The 22,066-nt window shown below is 36.9% G+C and overlaps 1 protein-coding gene across 1 annotated transcript in view; it reads left to right on the top strand.

Moving 5' to 3' along the window:
* LOC150075189 (zinc finger protein 830) overlaps nucleotides 1-17,734 on the top strand; it is a 106,762-nt gene extending 89,028 nt beyond the window's left edge. Inside the window, exons 7-9 of the mRNA XM_090388393.1 lie at nucleotides 2,122-2,199; nucleotides 2,530-2,606; nucleotides 17,493-17,734. Of these exons, the coding sequence (XP_090244519.1) occupies nucleotides 2,122-2,199; nucleotides 2,530-2,606; nucleotides 17,493-17,655 (318 nt within the window). The 3' untranslated portion in view covers nucleotides 17,656-17,734. The remainder of the gene's footprint in view (nucleotides 1-2,121; nucleotides 2,200-2,529; nucleotides 2,607-17,492) is intronic.
* The last annotated feature ends 4,332 nt before the right edge of the window (nucleotides 17,735-22,066 follow it).

Genomic DNA, 22,066 nt, shown 5'->3' with positions numbered 1-22,066 from the left:
ACAACATTTTCAAGTTGTTCTATTACTTTGAGCTTGTTAATGATAGTTAAAGTAAAGCGTTTTCTTTTTATTCCACCTTTTAATTCTTTAGAACCCATAATTATATGAAGTATGTTGACTTATGTACATATGTATATACGTCTGTCTCAGATGTATATATTTATGTATATGTCTCGAGTCGGACGGATGTCCGACTCAGAGTCAACAACGATACTGAACCACACACACACAAGACAATGTAATGCATGTTCCGTCTCTCTCTCTGCGCAATCAATCAGCTCACAGTCAGAGTTACTCATCTGCCTTCCGAAATTCTGTCTTTCAAAGTTTCAGCATTTCTGCTATTCAGGATATCATACCAAAGAGGAAAAGAATAAAGAAATTGAAAATCTATTGTCTTATCTATTCAGATAACCATTTTTTTTTTTTTGTCTTTACATTTTTTCTTTTGTCCAATTATTTGCTATTTCAAGTAACTCAACATAAACTTTACTGATTCAAAAATGATGACTGAAAGTTCAATTGGGATTTGGTAATTTTTAATGAGATTTCAAAGTATGCCATCATATAGTAGAATTGGAAACATGTATAAGATTTGATCAAAAAATTCAGTAAATGATCTTATAATTTTTGAGTGCATAGTAGTAGCTAAAAGATTCTGAGTGTGACTTACTGCAGCATCTTATGTTGCTATGTACCAGGCTATCAGAAAGCTGCTTTGAGTTGACCACTTGCTTTTCTCATTTGTCATATGTACTGAAAATGATTTAAAAAATCACAGTTAAGTGATTTCAAAAATTTTTGCGAGGGAAATGTTTTGCTTGAAGATGAAAGAAAGAAGCAGTCACCCATCCACATCCCGAAATTATTAAAACATTGATGAAGCCCACACCACCATTCAGTGGGATTGACAAATGATGGTGTGGGCTTCAAGACAAATATTCAAGATATTTCTGAGGAGTTATCTTTTTTGTTTGGTTCAGGTCATTTTGATTGAGGATTTAGGCATAAGGTGAAATTTGTTGAGTACCACACATTCTCACATGAGATCAGACGGCATCAAGTCTTCATTTCAAATGAGTTGTGTGACTAAGCTGTTTTAGATCATGCATTTTAAACATTATAACAAGTGACAAGTTGTTGATATATGGATATGACCCAGAGACCAGAGGTTCAAGGCTTCCCAAATGAATGCACACAATGTTACAAATGAAAAAACATGACAAATGAAAACCATCCTGCACCTTTTTTGGAAAAATCACACATGAAAGCCATGACAGATATGGTTTTTGACAGCAAGAGAATGGTGTTATCAGCATTTATTCCATAAGGTGTCACTGTTAATGCAGGTTACCACCAAAAAGTTTTAAAACATTTGAGCAACATGATCCACTGTAAATGTTCCAAAAAATGGCAAAATTATTGTCTCTTTCACCAGACAATGATCTGTGTCATACATTGCATAGGGTAAAAGCCACCCTAAAATTTAACTGCCCTATGTAACTGCATGCTTGCACAAACTCTGCAGTACAGTCAAACTTGGTAATCATTTAGCTGGCACTGGTATGGCTGCAGAGCTGCACACAAATTGAATTGTCAGTAAGAAAGGGAAAAGGGGCCTGACAGTATTATTATCTAATGATATATAAATTATAAAACCAGTCTGGTGAGTTGCAGCTGGTAAGGTGATTGGTAATAGCATGCATAAGTCAGTTTAAATTTCACTTTTGAAGCTTTTGAAAGGCCAATAATTTTGAACATATCTAATTAGAGCTTTTGTTTGACATCTTTTCATTATAGATATGATAGCTTTAAGAGACAAAAACATTATCAGAAAAAAATTATTGCATTAATATATTGATGATGATATTCTGTAGTGAGATATCTTACAAGCACCTGGTACACCTTTGATGGGTACCAAATTCTAGCATAAAATAAACAAATATCTAAAAATTCATTAATAGTTTTATAATCTCTTGATTATAAATGAAGAAAGCCAATTTGACTGACTGCCACTTTACTGTATTTACTAGTTAAAGATAGTAAAGTGGCAGTCTATTCGTTTGTTGTTTGTAAAAGCATATGCATCCATTATATGTTGTTTGCTATTGTTTTAATTAGGCAAGAAATGTGGAGTATAAAGATCCCCTAGAAGAAGAATGGTTAAAATTTCAGAAAACAATTGCTGAAGAAACAAACGTAAGTTCCATTTTTTTAAAATGTTTGCATTATTAAATGAATTAAAGAAATAGTAAAATGAAGTCAGAATTTAATAATAAATATATTGTTTATGATTAATTTTTGATTTCATTTTAATAATGATATGAAAAGTGTTCGAATGAGTTGGTAAAGTTAGAATCAAAGATGATTTTCATAAGTAATGATTTCATTGTTCTACCTAATCAGAAAAGTTTTGTAAGGTATTAAAAGATAGTTTCCTTTAAAATTAAAATGCAAATATATTATTAATGCAATTAAAATACTTTGAAGCATGTTGCCATTAAATTTTAAAATGTTTAATTTTTTCAGGTTTCCCAAGCTATCATAGAAGAAGATCTTGAAGAAGCTAAAGTTGAAAGAGAAATCGATGAAATCGATGAACAAATGTATGCATTTTAAACTTATCAGAGGATAACTTTATTTGAAGATAACTTAAAAATTAAGTAATGCTAATTATGCCACATTATGCTTGTATACACAGAAGTGATAGATACCAAACAAATGCATATTTTACATGTTTATATGTTGCAAATATACTATTTCTAGCTGGGTGAGTTTCATATATTTCCATTTTCAGGCTATGATTACATAATGGTTAACCTTTGAGTTTTGCCTACCTGCAGCTTTTCTGGTATCCATGTGTCTTTTGCAGTTTTCTGGCAAGTTTATTTTTATTCTAAATTTTAGTGAAATTGTAAAAAAAAAAATTTTTTTTTTTTTTTTTTTTTTTAATTTCACTTAAAATGGAAATATTCTCCAGGTTTGTGTGATTTGTTGTAAACATGAAACTTGCCTGAGAAGTGATTTATTTTCTATGAATATTGTTTTCTCCAAATGCATTGGGTGTCAGCCAGTACTGTGTTGGGGGAATCCCTCCATTTTATAGGTGAATAAAGTGTTATATATTAAATTATATAATATAATGGTACTTTGACTTTGTAAACAGTTGCATTGTTTCAAATATTAATAGCAAGTGACAAAAGAAAATAAGTATTATTCCCATAACTTGGTGATGCATGTAGTGACATAAGAGGTGCAAGACAAAAGTTTTCAAACTGGCCACATGGAGTACTCACCGCATATAGTATACAGTGTGCTATTAGTTACTGCTGAATTAATTCATTGTGAATTAGTATGGCAAGTTTTGCACCAATAAGACATTGTGCAATTGTGTTCTAAGTGTGTTTCTGTTGACTGTGTCTTGCAATTAAGGGACAGCAAATTTGCATCAAATTTTTTTATAAACTTCGGAAATGCAAAGTATTGGAGATGCAAAATGTAGACAAATGATGATGATGCTATGAGTAGAACACACACTTTTCGGTATTCATCTTCCAAGGCTGCCAAGCTTCAGTTAAAGATTTTCAGCACTCAGGTCATGCATCATCAAGTTAGACTGATGAAATGTTGAAAAAGTGCATCAAGTATCAAGTCATCCATGAGGACAGACTACGTACAATTAACAATAATAATGATATTAATGATAGAATGTAACCAGGCCTACCATACGATAGGCCTAGTAACATTCTAGGCCTGCCTTAATGTACCTGCAGGCACATTTTAACTGAAAATTTAAAAGGTGAATTTCTGCAAAATATTTATTCCATTTGCTGAGTGACAAACATAAACAGAACTGGCTTTCTGTGTGTAGGGACCTGCAAGTACCGGCCGGAGGACATAAACTTCCTTTCCAAGGTCATAGCAGTCCTCCCATTGGAAAGTCCATCATCTCCACACTCAAAAAAAAAAAAGGCAAGGCAGGTAAGTTCAGCCATCAAGAGCATGCTGATTGCTTTCTTTGACAGTGAGGGAACAGTTCATGAAGATTTCTGTCTGCCAGACCAAGATTTCCTGGTCTGGCAGACGGAATCACCAGTTCTACATCAGAGTCCTAAGGCGTTTGAGGAAGGATGTCTGTAGAAAATGCCCACACAAATAGCACACTCAGGATTGGCTTCTGTATCACAATAAATGCGCCAGTCCATCGCTTTGTCAGTTCAGCAGGTGTTTTAACGAAGAACAAAATGGTGATGGTTCCATACTCTCCCTTTTCTCCCAACCTGTTCCCCTGTGACTTCTTGATGTTCCACAAATGAAAATCCACTAAATGGATGAAGATTTAAAGACATCACGAGGATTCAAGCTGATTCACAGAAAGTGTTGGATGGCATCACAAAAGAGGAGTTCCAGAAATGCTATTTTTTTAAATTTTTTTTTAAGAGCATTAGCAACTAAGGCCATATTACTTCGCGGATATGCGGTGGTCATTCCCTGACCTTTCCGCATCCTCCGTATTTGGTTGCTCACGGGCTCGAACCCCGGTCTAATCAAGAAGCATGTGCTACGCACTGCTGCTCCTGCCCACCTGGCTACGGAGGCGCCCCCCCCCCAGAAATGCTTCAAACAGTGAAAGAAGTACTGCGATCAATGTATAAATTCTGAAAAAAACTACTTTGAAGGGGACAGTGCCAACATTAACTATAAATTAAGCTTATTGCCTGAGTCCAGAAACTTTTGGCTCACACCTAATAATATCTTAAATTGTTTAGTCCATACAAAAATTCAAATGTCATAATAAAACAGATGCACTATAACAGTAGTTTGAAATATACTTACATTTCTCTTCCTGCAAAACTGATTGAAAACTATAATAAATAATCAGTATTGCATGCAAAGAAGTGAAAATACTTTTTAAATGTTTTGTCCATCCTTGTTCTACTTCAGAATAATGCACCATATTTTCAGTCTTGTCAAAAAGATCAGAACAGAATTCAGATTTAAAATATGAATCTGAGGTAAATATGAGGGTAATTCAAAAAATAAGTTACACTTGACCATCATAGCCCAAGAGGCATTTATTGAGGTATGTAACATTATGCAATAGAAAGCACATACCTTGCACTACTTTTCCACATAGTCATCAAGTTGGTGTAAACACTTCTCGGAACGTGTAACTAAACATTCGATTCCCTGATGATAGAAATCCACTCCTTGGTCGTTCAGCCACCATCAAACTGCTGTTTGCACCTGCTCATCGTTTGCAAATCATTGTACCCCTAGATGTTCTTTCAGCTTGTCGAAGATCTGATAGTCACAAGGTGAAAGATCGGGACTGTATGGCGGATGTTGCCATACCTCCCATCCAAAACTTTGGAGCAATTGTCATGTTGTGCACGCATTGTGTGGTGTGGCATTGTTCTGAATGAGAACAACACCTTTGCTTAACTTTCCAGGCCTCTTGTTTTTCATGGCTGTTTGCAAAGCCTGTAATGTTTGGCAGCATGAGGCAGCATTAATTGTTCAATTATATGGTGCAACTTTGAATTTCTTCTGCACAGGTGACGTGCGTCTCCATTCCATAGATGCTCTCTTCATTTCTGGGGTTAAATGGTGCACCGATGTTTCATCGCCAGTGATGATACGGCGTAAGAAGTCATGGCCTTCCACAGAATAGCATTGAAGGAAGGCTAGAGAAGACAATGAGCGTTGACCTTTGTGTTCGTCTGTCAGTGAACAAGGAACCCATCATGCACACAATTTGCGATAGTCAAGATGTTCACGGAATGAACACTGCCTATTGAAATATCCAACTCCTTTGCCATTTCTGCGACTGTCAGTCTTCAATTATTGCGAATCATTTCATCAACCTGCATCAGGTTGTCTGTAATGATTGATGTTGATGGCCTTCCTTTTCGAACAGCAGCCGTCAATTCTGCGTGACCACTTTCAAACTGCTGGCACCACTTCACTATGGCTGGACGCGACATTGCATTTTCCCCATACACCACTGTTATTTCACTATGAAACTCGGAACAATTCTTCGCCCACAAAAATCATACTGTTCCTCATACCTCGAACTTAGAGTGACATTCTAGCTGACGTGCCATTATGAACACTTGCTCCTACACAACTATTACCACTACATCAACAAAACTCACCTACCAGGGGATGCATGATATGAACTCCATTCTACACAGGCGCCACATTTGTTGCACAATTATACCAAGAGATGGCAGCAGGTGTAACTTATTTTTTGAATTCCTTTTGTATATATATTTTTGTCATTGCTGCCATCAGTTGAAACAGAAAATGTTCCATTTAGCTGTAAAATGCAGAACTGGGGGTCTTTGTTTTGAACAGACTTTTAGTTCAGAAATCAGCAATTTCCTGAACTTAGTAAACAAGGCTACTACTTCTTTAAAGTGTTCTACATAATGACAATAAGCAAAATAAGACTTTTTTTTTCCGCTAAAAAGCAGCATTAATTTTAAGGTATGTATTTTTTTCCAGTCCACATTTTTCTGGAAGCCACAGATTAAGTGTATAAGGACCGTGGTTTGGCTATACATAGTGTGCATAGTGTTAGGGTCAGGCGCCACCTGTGATTTCTCACATCTGCGCCATATGTACGCTGTGAAGAAATACAGAACTACTGTAAATGCCAGAAAAGTGTTGTCTGTTGTATATGACATATTGCATTAGGTTCTGTTGGGTGTCCTGGCATTTGGCCGCGGGGCCCCTGGTGGGACCTCACGTTGCCTGCACACACCACTAGGAGGTAGCCAAGCTGCCCTTTATTCTCTGGCTGGTCTCTGCCAGGGTCGCCTGAGCGTCCTGGACGAAGACCAAGTTAAAAAAAAAAAAAAAAAAAAAAAAAAAAAAGAGAGAGAAAGAAGAGAAGAGAAGGCCTGGGGAACAAGAGGAAGGGGGTCTGAATGTGAGGAACAAGCTAAAGTGGACAGATAGAGAAGGCAGTCCACCTGAGTAAGGAGAAATAGGGGAGGGGTAGAGGGATCAAAAGTCACAGGGGCAGGAGCCACTGTGCGAGTGCCAAAGGCCAAGCACTCTCTGGGAGTCAGCTTTTCAAGGAGTGCCAACCATGATGCCAGCATAGTATTGTAATCTTCAGTCTTACACTTTTATCAGTTGGGTAAATGCTATCCGACCCCAGTTTGTGTTTGCACTTGAACGTCGTTGTTTTGAGCAGCTCTAAGTTCAGCAAACTTTGCCCGTCTGATGGTAAAGACAGCTTGTGCGTAACTCATTAAAGCTTTGTATGTTGTTTCATTCTGAAGCAGGTATGTTTCATGGTTACGAGGGTTATCCTGGATTTCAGTAAAAAATTTGAGCCTACAATCATCGTAAGCAGGGCACTCATACACGAGATGCCCCCATGACTCCTGTTCGCCACAGTGGCAGAATGGATTGCTTTCAATTCCCATTGCTGTCAATTTCTGTTGAAAGGGCCCATGTCCTGTGATCAGGAATGTAACTTGCAGACCAGGTGAAAACCAGGAAGGAGACTTTGGGAAAGTCATGTCAATGGATGGGAGGAATCTTCTGGTAATTTCTCCTTTGGCATGGTTTCCCATGAATGCTGCCAAAGTCCTTGAAGGTGTTCGAAGATACATTTTCTTTCTTGTTTCAGGTTATTGGAAAGCTGCAGTTGAAGATTTAACAACTGTGTCGGAATTCCCTTCTTTAATCGATGGTAAAGTCCCCTTTTAATCACCTCAAGATAGAGTGGCAAGCATCCAGTAATAACCTGTAGGGCAGGGGTGCTGACAGTGTGACATGCCCTGCAGATAGACAACAGCATGAATCTTTGTATTGAGTCAAGTTTACGCTTGTTCTTTTCCAGGATGGCCTTTGTACACCAAACTGAGGCTCCATAACACACAATTGGGAGAAACGCCGCTTTATAGATGAGAGACAAAGCTTTATGCTTCAAACCCCAGTCCGCTCTGCTGACTCTTCTTATCATAGCCGTATACTTTCGGATTTTTGTGGATAAGTACTTCAGATGAGGGTGAAAGGTAAGGCCGGTGTCAATGTAGATTCCCAGGTATTTGACTTCTGTGTAGAGACGTATAGGGATGTTATTTAACTTCATTGTTGGAGGCCTGCGTATTTGTAGCTTTCCCTTGAGGAGAATCGATTTTGTTTTCTCACCAGAAATTGAGAGGTTGTGGAGTGCTGCCCAGTTTTGAAGCTTTTCCAGAGCTGTATTTGCTTTTGTTTCCAGTGCCGCTCTTGTGTCACCTTGAACCACCAGAACAAGATCATCAGCGAAGGCTAAGGGTCTAGCTCCACCCTGGGGGGGCAACCCCGGTGAACGCATCTTGTCATAGTCTGGTATTTGTTTACAACTTGTAATTTTCTATTGCTGAGATAGGATTTTAGACTATTGTATAGGTTTTTGGACATGTTTGCCTGCCGAAGCCTCCGAAGGACACTGGGCCACCACAGTCGATCGAAGGCACCAGCAAAGTCCACCATGATGGCTAGAGTATACTTTGAAGTTGTATGTGTGGCCTGGGTAATCAAGTTGTGTATAGCGTCTTCAGTGCTAGAGCCTGTCTTGAATCCAAACTGACACGGTGAGGTGAGTTGCTTATCGGTATAGCAGGTGGAAAGGCGATACAGCAGAAGTCGTTCTAGAAGCTTGGCCAAAACGGAGAGCAGAGCAATTGGTCGGTAGGAGGCAGGAAGTTGGGGTGGTTTATCTGGATTTTTCAGGATCAGCTTGAGAGTAGCAGTCTTCCAGGGTACAGGGAAAGTTCCTTCAGCAAGGCACCTGTTGAGAAGGCTCAAGAGTGTGGTGGAGTAGCCTTCAGTGAATTTCTTGACTACGTCGACTTCGAGTAAGTCAGCACCTGGCATTTTGCCATCTTTCATTTTAGCCAGAGCCATATTCATCTCTAACATAGTGAAGGGCGGTTCCGTAGCCTCTGGCTGATAAGCTTGATTACTGTCGATGAACTGCTGTTGCTCCAGTGACATTGCTGAAAATTCAGTAGGGTAAATGGAATCAAGAATATTATTTATTGAGTCAGACCAGGTAAAGGTTGAAGAGCCATCCGGTTTGAGAGTTGTACTAAGAACCTCACCTCTAGGCAGCCTATTGGTGACGATGCGGAACACGATGCCCCATGGGTCTTCATTGCCAATAGAGGCGCCTCCGTAGCCAGGTGGGAAGGAGCAGCAGTGCGTAGCACACGCTTCTTGATTAGACCGGGGTTCGAGCCCGTCACCACCAAATACGGAGGATGCGGAAAAGTCAGGGAATGACCACCGCATATCCCGGAGCAATATGGCCTTAGTTGCTAATGCTCCTAAATAACAAACAAACAAACAAACAAATCATTGCCAATAGTAGAGACCAGGGTGTGCCATGATTCCTTCTTACACTTACGAATTTCCTTGGTGTACATGTTTCTAACTACCCGATATGCCTCCCGGGCAGCTTCAACCTCATGTGGGGGAAGATGGGCACGTGCACGTTGGTAAGTTTTCCTGGCTTGTTGTGCACCCGGGAGGAGCTGGAGTGTCATTTCTTAAGTCCCGAAGGTCTGTATTCCACCAGGGAACAGCATAGTGGTATGGCCTCCTACGCGGAATGGACAGATCACAGGCACTTTTGATGATGGCAGTAATATTGCGTACACAGTGATCCGGTGAGAGTGAAGCCGGTAGAGGAACATCATCCGGTAGCCTTCTGGACAGTTCCACAAGGAAGCGTTGCCAATCCGCTTTTTTGGTGTTATAACGCACAATGTCCTTTGGAATCGATGCGACGCGTTCCACCGAGCGAACAAGGGAGAATGTGATCGCTCTGTGGTCTGAAGTGGTCCAGGACTCCTGGACCGTCCAGCCGGAAAGTTTGTTGGCTAAGTCAGGCGTAGCCATTGTGATAACAATTTCGCTCTCCCAGAGTGGGCCACTGTAAGTGGGTAGATGTCCTGGGCGGTTTAAGATTTGTAAGCCTGATGTGAGGATAAGGTCCTCAAGTCTTGAGCCATTTCCTAGGGCATTCCTATCTGGTGCTTGACTGTGCCAAAGTGGCGAGCGACAGTTTGAGTCCATGCCTATCAGTAGCTGCCCACCCGGGAGGAGCTGGAGTGCCATTTCAATCAGAGAGATCGCAGCAGTGTCTTCACCTGGATGGCTGTAGAGAGAGAGGATGAACAGTGATCCAAGAGATGTCATGATTTGGGCACAGGCACTGATGGAAGTGCATAGTGGGGTGATCTTGGTTGCTGTGATATCAGGGTTTCTGATGACAATCGCAGCCCATGGTTGGTCATTTGTACAGTGGACAATTTTATATGATGAGGGGTAGCCCATAACCACCCCAGAGCGAACATAGGGCTCCTGGAGCAGGATTAGATCTGTTTGTTTTTCCTCAGCCTTTATCTTCAGCTGGTCTGCAACGACTCTTGCTCTCTGCGCATTTAATTGTACAATTCTTATCTCTAGTTGGTAATTGGGAGAAGGAATTCTATCCATAATTTATCCGCATTTGGTAGAGACTCTTTACTTTTAGATAGACAGGGCAGTTGGTATCTCGGATGGAATGTTGGTGTGGAGCCTTTGCAGCCTTGCAATTTGCGCAGCTTGGCGGCCGATCTCTGACAGGACAATCCTTATAGTCGTGTCCCTTTTGGGCACAGTGGCCACATGTGGATTCACGCTGGTTGCAAGTATGTGAGGTATGGCCAAAGCGGAGACACCTGTAACATCTGCGGACAGGAATATATTCTTTGAATCTATGGCTGCCCCATCCAATGAATATTCTGTTTTGAGCTCCCAGAATTTGCCATGCTCTGGTTGATAGTTCGATTACCCAGTTTACGTTTGTAGGTGACTTGGTCTTCTTTTTGTATTTCGGACTAATATCATCCACGCTAGCCTCATCTTGCAGGTATATACTTAGATTTTTATTAAAGATCTCGGCTTTAAGCTCCTCTGGTGTTAAGCTCTCATCCACATCAAAGATCACAACTGAAGGCCCTTTTTTCTTTGGGGCTTCTGCCCTAAGCCTGAAATTTGTCATGTCGGCATTATTCAGGATGGTTTGTGCCTCCTCCCTGGTGTCTGTTTCTATTAAGACTCCTGGTCTTTCTAATACTCTTTATTTTTACAGTTTTCATCTGCTCCTTGAAGTTTTTTGTGAGTGCTTCCTTGACTGCTTCACTGGTATCTAAATGTGCGTCTTCCACTGGTTTAACCAAAATAACATGTGATTCAGGCTGTCTTACCGCCTTTCGGTTTTGTACTTTTCCTGGTTGGTTGGGCACATATTGATCTCCATTCCTCAACGCCTCTGAAAAGGAGCGGGGGCGTTGTTGCATTTGTTTTTCCCCCTTCTGTGTGAGAACTTCGATTTTTGCTTTAAGCCTCTCGTGGTCGACGTGCAATTTTTGGACCACTGTCTCCATTTTACTGAAGATCTCTATCACGTCAGTTCTAATGGCAGCAGTAATTCTACTTGATTGCTTAGCCATGTATTTTTCTAGGGTTCCTCTAATGGCAATAATCTGTTCCACTGGAGTCCCAGTCAACGGGGGAACCTGGGTAATTGGGGGTTCCTGACTCTTTTTTCCTTCATGCTCAGTTTCTTGACTCTTTTGTTCTTCATGGTCAGATTCGCTGAATGATTCATTGGCAGCCTCTTCAGAGACTTCCTTCATTGTTGGGACGTCTGTAGCAGACCTTCTTCTACCCTTCTCTTTCTTCTTGGCCTTGGTCTTTGTAGGTTTATTCATACCTTCCCCAGTTGCCGGGGCCTCATTCCTTGAGCGGATTGGGTAATCCGTCTGTCCCTCTTAACTATCAGTTCAACTTCAGCGTCGCTCATGTTGTTTTAGTGGGTATCTGGATTAACGGGAGGAATATGGATAAACGATTATCTACTCGTAGTAAGTTGAAGCAAAGCTCGTTGTAAGTGCCAAAAAACCCACAAGTAATTGGTCAAATAGGGGCTGAACTAAGTTGGCGATTTTTTGCAGGCTGACTTCAATGTTTTAGAAAAATATATTTACATACATCGAAAATAAATGATAAAATAGGGTAAATTTGTAAGCTCTGGAAATAAATTACCTTATTGTATAGCTTGCCCTTCTTAAGTTCAAACAACAAACACTGTACACTATTAACTACTTTCTATTTCCTGAGAAACAAAAGGCAGAGGGTTGGAGCCTTGTTGCTCGAGGCAGGGATTAGCCTAATTGCGAGTATGTGCAGCAGGGTGGCATTCGCTCTAAGTGCTATGATACACGTGCATCCGGTCACTACTGCTAAAGCATATAATTATGTCTATCTAAAATTATCAAAAGTAAGTTTACCTCAAAAATTTGGGGCTGATTGTTGGAACTTTTGTATAGATGACATTTTTAGCTTTCAGGATATCCGAAATAATCTACACTTGGTTGCATAATTGCACTTGAAATTAAAGGAAATGTAAGAGCACAAAATCACTAGACTGACACACTCACCGCCCGACTCCAAATCCAGCGGTTTGGCTATACAGTAAACCCTCGCTATTTGCGGTATCTGTATTCGCGGTCACTGATTTAATATAAAATGAAACCTAAAAAAATGTGAATTTCAAAGCGCCGTGAACATTTTCCGCCATAAAAAAATGTGGGTGTGGCTAAAATTATCTTTCCTGGTCAAAACAGCGCTCAGTGGGTAGGGGGAGAGGGGTGACAAAATCACAAGCGTGGATGTTTCTCGCTAATCCTTGTTCAGTATGTGTTATGCGCTTGTCATGGAAAGTTTCGTCGTTTGCTTTTAATTTATATGCTTATAAATTGAATAAATTTATCAATTTATAAATTGATATGCTTACAAAAGTGATAAATCTACCGTTTTGCACTGTAAAACAGACTTTTTCGAGCGTGTTAACGGCAGAAAGTGACTTTATTGTGGACAAGTTCTTTCTAACCCGTACAAAAATATGGCTACGAATAACAAGGGAAATGTGAAAAGATCAAAGAAGGTGATGACATTAGCAAATAAAAGTGAGTTATTAGACAAAATTTCTAATGGTGAAAGTGTGTCCTCAGTGGCAAAACATAAAATCAAATCCGCCGTAGTGTCCGTGAAAATGCGCTAATTGCTTCAAAAATTTGCTCTGTAACTCGTGATGTTAAATTAGAATAAATGGAAAAAGCTTTAAATCTGTGGATAGAAGACGGAACTCATAACAAAATTCCGTTAAGTTCACTCATCGTTCGTGAAAAGGCTGTTTGTTGTTTGTTATTTGGTTTTTAGGAGCATTAGCAACTAAGGCCATATTGCTCCGGGATATGCGGTGGTCATTCCCTGACCTTTCCGCATCTTCCGTATTTGGTGGTGACGGGCTCGAACCCCGGTCTAATCAAGAAGCGTGTGCTACGCACTGCTGCTCCTTCCCACCTGACTACGGAGGCGCCCGTGAAAAGGCAAAACACCTTTATCAACACGTTAGCGAAACTGGTGATAGCACTGGCGGGATAAGTTTTTTAGCTAGCAAAGACGCTGGTTTGAAAGATTTGTTTGAAATTTCTAATAAATATTACATTTAATATTAAATTGTTTCTTATTTTCATTTCGATGCCATATGCTTGCATTTCACTATGTACTGTCTATGTACATAGTCATATTATGAAGGTACATATAATACATACATAGACAAAATTTTAGACTAGTTTTTCTTATATATTTCATACTTTTGAACGGAACCCCTTTATTACTACGGGAACCATAACTCAGTATTCGTGTTTTCAGTATTCGCGCCATTTCTCAGGAACGTAACCCCCCGCGAATAGCAGGGGTGTACTGTATCTACTATATATGTTTGCTGGACTTCCCATCCCAATGAAAACAAAGTTCCTGGAATATAAAAGTTTTAAATCATCAATAGCATATAATTGAACAGAACAAAAAAAAAACTTTTAAAACAAAAAAAAAGAGCAAAACAAATAACTTAAAAGGTAACTTTATTGCATTTTATAATGGAATGCATAATTTTCTGTTACTTCATATGATACTTTGTGAAAAATAATGTCTGAGAAATAACTGCATACATGATCAAATGTTTTCCTTGCCAAGACAAAAAAAAAAAAAAAAAAATACCAATTAGGGTAAATGATTCCCCAGCAATTCCATTTCAGTCATTTTGAGCAGTATATACTGTCCCTTCTTTAAACATATTACAGGTATAAATCTGTGTAAAAAAAAAAAATACAGTATTATATGGAGAACAAATTTTTGTTTGGTAATATTTTTATTTACTGCAGATATACAGTCACATAAAATATAATCATATTCATTAAAATTTTTAAAAAATAACAAAAAATAAATACACAAAGTTTTGACAGTTAAATTCTAGGACTGACTTTATTGCATGCATATAGGACCAGGATGCAGTGTGCATTGGCAAATTGACCTACATAATTTTTTCCTCCTTCAAGATCATTTTCTTGTCATAAGTCTTTCACTTTTGTTTTGTTTTTTTGTTAGACTTGCAAACATCTGGTTTTGACTTTTGTATTGTGATGATGCTTCCCAAAAAAGAATTAACTGTCATGTGAATTACAAACTGAAGTGTGGAAAGCTGTCTGTCTCTCTCACTTTTGTTATGAACTTTAATTTTTTTTTGTAAATACCCTTTACTCTTTGTATGTAATCTTCTCTCATTGTTTCTTAGCATGTTAATCCCTTGCCTGCATGTCATGACGGGTAGGTTGTAACATTAACTGTATTGTAGCCATCTTAATTTTAGGTTACAATAAAGATTTCTCTCTCCCTCTCATTCACATATTGCATGTCATGACGGGTTGTAACATTAACTGTACTGTAGCCACATTAATTTCAGGTTTCAATAAAGATCTCTCTCTCTATCTCACACATACAGCCATGTTAAAAGCTGTTGTCATTTGTTAAGTGATGGAACGTCGAAGTAACAAAAAATACCTATGAATTGGTAAAACAGGTGTATGGTAATGATGCTCTATCTTGCTTGCCGGTTTTTCAGTGGTTTTCAAGATTTCCATGAAGGATAATCATGAGGATCTGGAAGATCCTCGTGACCATCCCTCGCTGTATATGCTGTCATTGTTTGACAATGCTTTGAATTTCAGAAAATAGTGAAAGTATTTGCACATTGATTGGATCTGATCATTGAATGGCACTCCTCAGATGATGGAAAAACAACTGCAGCACTTCGGAACTTTTGGTCAGCAGACTGACCTGTTGACCAAAAGTTCCGCATACGAAGTGCTCATTCAAGATGTTGATTTCCCCTCTTGTTTGATTTAATTGTAACACATGATGAGTTGTGAAATTTCAAATATGATCTACAGACAATGAGACAAAGCATGAAATGGTGATTGATAATGCTTTCTCAGAGAACTTTGTTTTTGAAAATCAAATGCCAACCAAAGTAAATAACTTTTTTGGTAACAGAGGAAATATTGATATCGAACAGATTTAAAAGGAATTTGTTCTACCAGGTATGACGGGTATTTAAAAGGAATTTGTACTGTCAGGTGTGACAGTGAATAAAGAGTATTATACACAAGTTTTGAATTGTTTGGTTAAAAGAATTCACCAAACAAGGTCAGTTTCAAGAAAAAGAAGCTGGTTCCTGTTGCATAACAATACCTAGGTAGTCACATTTTGTACTAATTTGTGTGGAAGCAACCAGGCTGACTACTGGCTTCCTCTTCAGGCAAAACTAGGTAATCTAGGACATCTAAGTAACATGTTTCCTGGAAACACAATCCAGCTTTTCAATGGTCTAGTGGTTGACTTAGATAAGTTCTGTAGATCAAAAGTACAGGCTGACCTCAATTAACACAATTAATTCATCCTGCGAGCACATCGCACAAAATGAAAACATGTTAATCAAAAAAATATAATAATCAATAGGAAAAATTATAATTGGTCCTTGACCTTCAGGAATGTCCATAAAGAATTTTAAAAATATCTTTTAAATAACTTTTTAACTGTATACCATGTAAAAGATAATGAAAATAATTATTGAATTAAATGTTTATTGTATAAAACAGTGGTTCCCAAACTGTGCGCCGCAGAATATTTTAAATTTTCAAGGGAAACACAGCGATACTCAACACCTGTTGGACACTGAGGGAACTACTAGCTCGAGGTAGATCACAGTTTCAACATTTCTTATTAAATTGTTTGGACATAAAATACACAATGAAGAAACAATATATGTTTGAGGTTCTCTGCAATACGAAAGATTTCATCTAGTTCTTTTACCGTTATATCCTTCGCAGTAACATTTTCATCTGGTTCATTTAAAAATTTGAATTTTTAAATGCAAGTCTGCATTGACTTTATTAGTGGGAGACAAACAAGTAACAAGTCTTCTTCCGATGGTTGATGGAACACACTGAGGCGGGCAGCAGGCAAACGTTTGTTTATTGCCGTTCGACACGCAGTAAGCTTAACACGCGATTCAAATCTTTTTCAACTATCACATAAAAAAAAAATTTGCATTAGCTGGAAATTTGCATCATGTAAAGTGAAAAGTGGTATAATTTTTTCAAATAGCAGTAACTGAAAAACACATTAATTGAACTCATGTTATGTGAGGCCTGGCTATATATAGATCAGAAAAACTGTAGGAAACATTCACATTGATGTAGCTATGAAGGGATTGCCCATGACTCATGCTGCATAGACTTTTAAAGCTTAGGTTAGCTAAATTTTTAAATATTACTTATCTATGTCAGTTAATTGAGTTGACCTTGTTAAATGTACTGTTTATAAAAAATTGATTTTGTATGTTTTAGGAGATTGTATATAATGTAAATAATTAATCGTATGATGGATCACCCTCCTAGCTGAATGGCCATGTAAGGGATACAGACCATATTTATTGATTCAATAAATTGATTTAATTTTAATTAATTAAGGAGTTTTTGGCAAAGAATGGAATTGTTTAGTTAAACCTCTCCATTCCTTTGATTTATCTTTCCAAATTCTTGTTCCCCAAAAATCAAATCCACACTGAAAGGACGATGATTTGATGGTGTACAGAATATTAAAAGAAATGTTGCAAAGAAATTGGTGACAGTCCATTCCAATGCATTTAATAAACGATTCCAACAGCTCAGATTTCATTGAAGGCTTTGTTGAAAATTGTTGATTTTCAAATAAAGATATGAAAAGATTATTCAAATAAAACATAAAGATTACTTTGAAAAATATTAAAGCTTTTTTCATTCTAAAATCTAATTTTGTTTAAATTGGTTCAGTGTCAGAACTTAATTGTCAAACATATAAATAAGGGTGAACCATGTGCAAGCCCCCTTTAAGCAGACAGATAATAACCCATTTGTCTACTTAATTCATATCACTTGATATTTACTGATCTTTTTGAATAAAAATGCAGTTTAAAAACCACAATCCTGATATTTATATCATTTTTCTGAAATTACTTTTCTACTTGTAATGACAATTTCCCCCCCTTTTAGTCACAACTGGTCTAGAGTGGAAGCACTACTTCAGAAAAAAGAGGACCTGTACATGCAGAAGTCTCAAGATGAGAAAGATCATAATGAGGATTCTAGCAGTGCAGATGAACTAGAATTAGAAGAATTTCTTGATTGGAGAGCAAAGGGAGTATTAAAGAAGTGATTAACATCTGCACCAATATTTTTTTAATCCATGAAAAAATGCTCTTATCAGAGTGAATTTATTTTATGGCTTTGTCACATACTGTAGTTCCATATTGAAATTATTCCCTTTAAACAAAAAAAAAACTGCAATATTTCTAATCATTTCATGTTTTGTTATTGCAGAATAACAATCAACACTGTATTAAGATACTATATTATTAATTAATTGATAATTTCAGTTATTGTGGTGCAGATTATCTGGTTTCCTTGTATAATGAGCAAATCCTTAATATTTTGAATTTTATCCATAACTAGAAAAATATATTTTAATAATGAAAAAATATAGTGTGAAAATTTGTCATTATTTTCATTTTATGCTTATAATTTGTATAGATTTTCGTTTACTTTCAATGCCACATTTTACCTATGTTGCAAGCATTAATTTATTCATATATTTGCTTTATGATTCAACCAGTAGTGATTAAACATATTTTGTTGAACTCATAGATTGTTGAGCAGATCTTTTTAATGTCTGAATTATCAATGGCCCGGAGAACCATTTTTATGGTTTTCCACCCTGTATTGACTTCAGTGGCATAGCTAGAGAAAACTAGCTCTACTAAAAAAATACATCATTGGTTTTCAGCTCCTGCCCAAGGTCTCAATGGGAATTTGAAGATAAAATCAATATATTTTTACTGGCTTCTGATCCTACCACAAATGTAACATATGGTATAGCCATATATCTGATTGAGTTATGTAAGCATGCCCAACTGTTTTTTATATTTGCTTTGTTGTTATATTTTGTGCCTCAGCTTTCCTCCTTAAAACATTATTTTAGGCTATCTAAAGCAGTTATGGACAATCTAGTTTCTGTGTACTCTCAAAATATCCACTTTTAAATATATATAGAATTGGATTTATTTATTCAGCTAATGGCATTATTTTCAGAATAATTTTCTAGTAGAATGAAGTACATACTGGAAAGAAAGTTATCAAAAAAATTCCCATTCCTTCAAAAAAATATATATACAGTAAAGGCTGGTTATAGTGATTACATTTGCAAATTGAATTTTGACTCTAATAAACAGCAATTCTAATAAGTGAAAATCAATGAATATCATCCACAGGCTATAAAAATAAAGATATCAAGCACAAATTTACACTTTATTACCAATTAAATGATGCGTGAAAATCGGAAGAATATTATCTACAGGTTAGCAAAATAAAAATAAATTTATACTTACATTATGTGTACAGCTTAATTAATATACATATTAATTAAACATAACACTTTGTTATATGATTATACTTGTAAAATAATAAGAGGAGTTTACCTCAATATAGTACGTAGAACACTTCCGTATGATACTCTCCAGAAATTAAAATGAAAAAATCGAAAAACTTACATTAGAGTAAAAACCAATTAAACAATTAAAATCAGTTGAACACAATTAAAAATCAATTTAACGCAATTAAAATGAATATAAAGAAAATATTCAAAACTATTTTCCTTCCTGAAGCTGACAATGCTTTTCGACCGTATGTTGTGATCACAGGAATGAAAATTACCCAAAGGGTTGAACATGAAACTTAAATAGTGATTATTTGTCTTCGCGCATGTGCGTAAAGGTCCATGCATCGGAGATCAAATATGGCCGACAAACATTAACAGAATTCTCGTGTAATTTAATTTCTATGGTTTCTACAATTAATAGTCGCGTATAATTACGTTGGACATTAAGTATTTTGGCCTCGTTAAATAAAAAAGTATGTTTTTCGTTAATGGCATGAAAGGCTAATTCTGACGCTGCTGAATGAGAAGCACGAACTGAAGCTTCGTGTTTGATTTACACGAATATTCAGAGAAAAACGTGTCGAACCTTGGTGAGACGAGTCGCAATCACCGCAAGAAATGTTGTATACCAGGTCATTAATATGTGTTGCGAACATGGAAAGAACTGAGCAATTGTTCAGTATAGTGTGTAATTTCCTTATTGGCCTGGCCACAATTTTAAATTCGGTCGGCATATAGTCGAAAAGCGTTGTCAGCTTCAGGAAGGAAAATCGTTTTGAATATTTTCGTTAGATTCTTTTTAATTGCGTTAAATTGATTTAATTGTGTTAAATTGATTTTAATTATGTTTAATTGGTTTTTAATTATTTTTTACTGTAATGTAAGTTTTTCGATTTTTTTCGTTTTAATTTCTGGAGAGTATCATACGAAAACTTACTATATTGAGGTAAACTCCTCTTATTATTTTACAAATATTAATATCAACGTAGAACGTATTGAGCATTACAGCTCTGATTCATACTATCTAATATGATTATACGCAATTTAAATAGCCACTTATTTTAGGTTGCTTTAAATTATCGCTACAAAGTCTATTTATAAATTTTTCAATATTGTATAACAGTCTATATTCATGATCACTTGCACCAGTTTCTTCCAGTGCTCTCCTCAGAATGGTTATAGCTTCACAAGTTTGCCGTTTTGTAACTGGAATTCATTAGGATTCATCTTCATTTTCCTCTTCCTTGGCGAAATTATCAGTAACAAACGGGGCAATTTCTTTTTCTGTTGAAGCTGTAGAAACTACCCGTTTATAACACATTGTACAAACAAAGAGGCCCATTAAACCAAAAACTGCAAATTGTTTTTATTGTTTTATGGTTGTGTCCTCTAGAAGTGTGCTTTAGAAAAATATCACAGAGGCATTCAAAATTGATTCTTATAACTGAAGGTGTGATTCTAACAAATGATGAAAGTGTAGTGCATTTTATCGATTTGAATCGGTTCTTTGAAATTTGATTCTCTAAAGTGGCTGATTTTAAGTATGCATGAGCATTCATATTTATCAAATATGTATTTTAAAATGTTTTCAATATCATTATGTATGTTATAAATGCAAGAAAGCATTTCAAAAGAAAGTGGTATTTGCTAATTGGTTTATAATAAGTGTACATTTATTACCAGTTTGATGGAACATACAATGAAATTAGTCCATTTTATATATCTGTACATAATAATGTAAATAGTTTGTATAATAAAATTTTTGTTTGTATGTCTGGTAGTGGATTTAAATGTTAAATACTACAACTGAAAACCAGTTAGGTGATATTTCAGGGACATTTGATTTTTAGTTCTTAACTGCATTTTTTGTGTGATTAATAGATGTAAAAATTAACTATCTAATCAGCAAAGTTATCGATTAACTAATAATATATTAAAGTATTTGTTTTTGTGTCACTATTATTGTGTTGTGTACATACCTCACAACATAATATTCCCTCAGTGCTTTGTTATACTTATTTCCTATGGATTTTTATTAAAAATTTAAAAAATAACCAAACTCATCAAAGACAAGTAACCACACATCTTTTTTGTGCCTCTGCTGTATCATTCATTTCTTTAATCAGCGCATGACAACAAACAATATCCAGTATATGGATAATAAGGTATGTATAAGGTATGTTTGTGTCAGACAGCACCTGGGATTTCTCCCATCTCCGCGTGTGTTTCGCTGTATCGAGGACAGTACACTGTCAAGCCAGAGACTTGAAAGTGTGTGGGCCATGTCTGTGCAGTGTGATATGTTGTGCCCATTGTTTTTCCGACTTATTGGCCGCCAGGCCCCTAACGTTGCTCATACCTCGCCACGTGGAGGCTAGCCGGGTGTATCCAGTATCACAACAAATTGCTCTGGCAGGTATATGGATAATCTGTGATATGTATGAAAAATTAAATAGTTGGTGGATTATTATTGGTCCAATTTTAATGACATTTTAATCACATCTTAGGAAATAAACCAAATATAAAATTTAACAAAAATCCATCCACTGAAAGTCAAGTTATTACATGTGAATGGACCAAACCACAGAAGCACAGACAGATATCAGGCACTATACACATTCATGCAAACATGAGTAATTACAGACCTGTTCCAGGGAAAATAATGGAGTCACTGGTTAAAGAAGTAATGCACAACCATCTGAACAGGGATGCAATTATACTGCAGTCAGAGCATGGATTTGTTAAGGGGTGGTCTTGTCTGACCAGTCTCACAGGATACTATTATACAGTGACCAAGGAGCTGGATGTAAAAAATAACTATGATATCATATACTTGGATTTCAGGAAGGCTATTGATACTGTTGCATATAAGATACTGCTGTATAAACTGGAGCAATGTGGCATTAAATGCATGTTACTACTATGGATAAAGAGATTGTTCAGTGGTTATCAATGGGCACTGTTCTTCATGGACTAATGTTATCAGTGGAGTTCCCCAGGGTTCGGTGTTGAGCCCATTGTTGTTTTCTGTATTTATCAATGACATTGATGAAGTTTGCAGATGATACAAAGGTTGGCAGGGTGGTTAATAACAGTAATAACAGTATGCTACTGCAACAGGATCTAGAAAAGT

This window comes from Mastigoproctus giganteus, chromosome 14 (genome assembly GCF_048544385.1).
Source record: "Mastigoproctus giganteus isolate SK-2022 chromosome 14, ASM4854438v1, whole genome shotgun sequence".
NCBI lineage: Eukaryota > Metazoa > Arthropoda > Arachnida > Uropygi > Thelyphonidae > Mastigoproctus > Mastigoproctus giganteus.
Note: the sequence above shows the minus strand (reverse complement) of the source record. Positions and strands in the feature narration are given on the sequence as shown.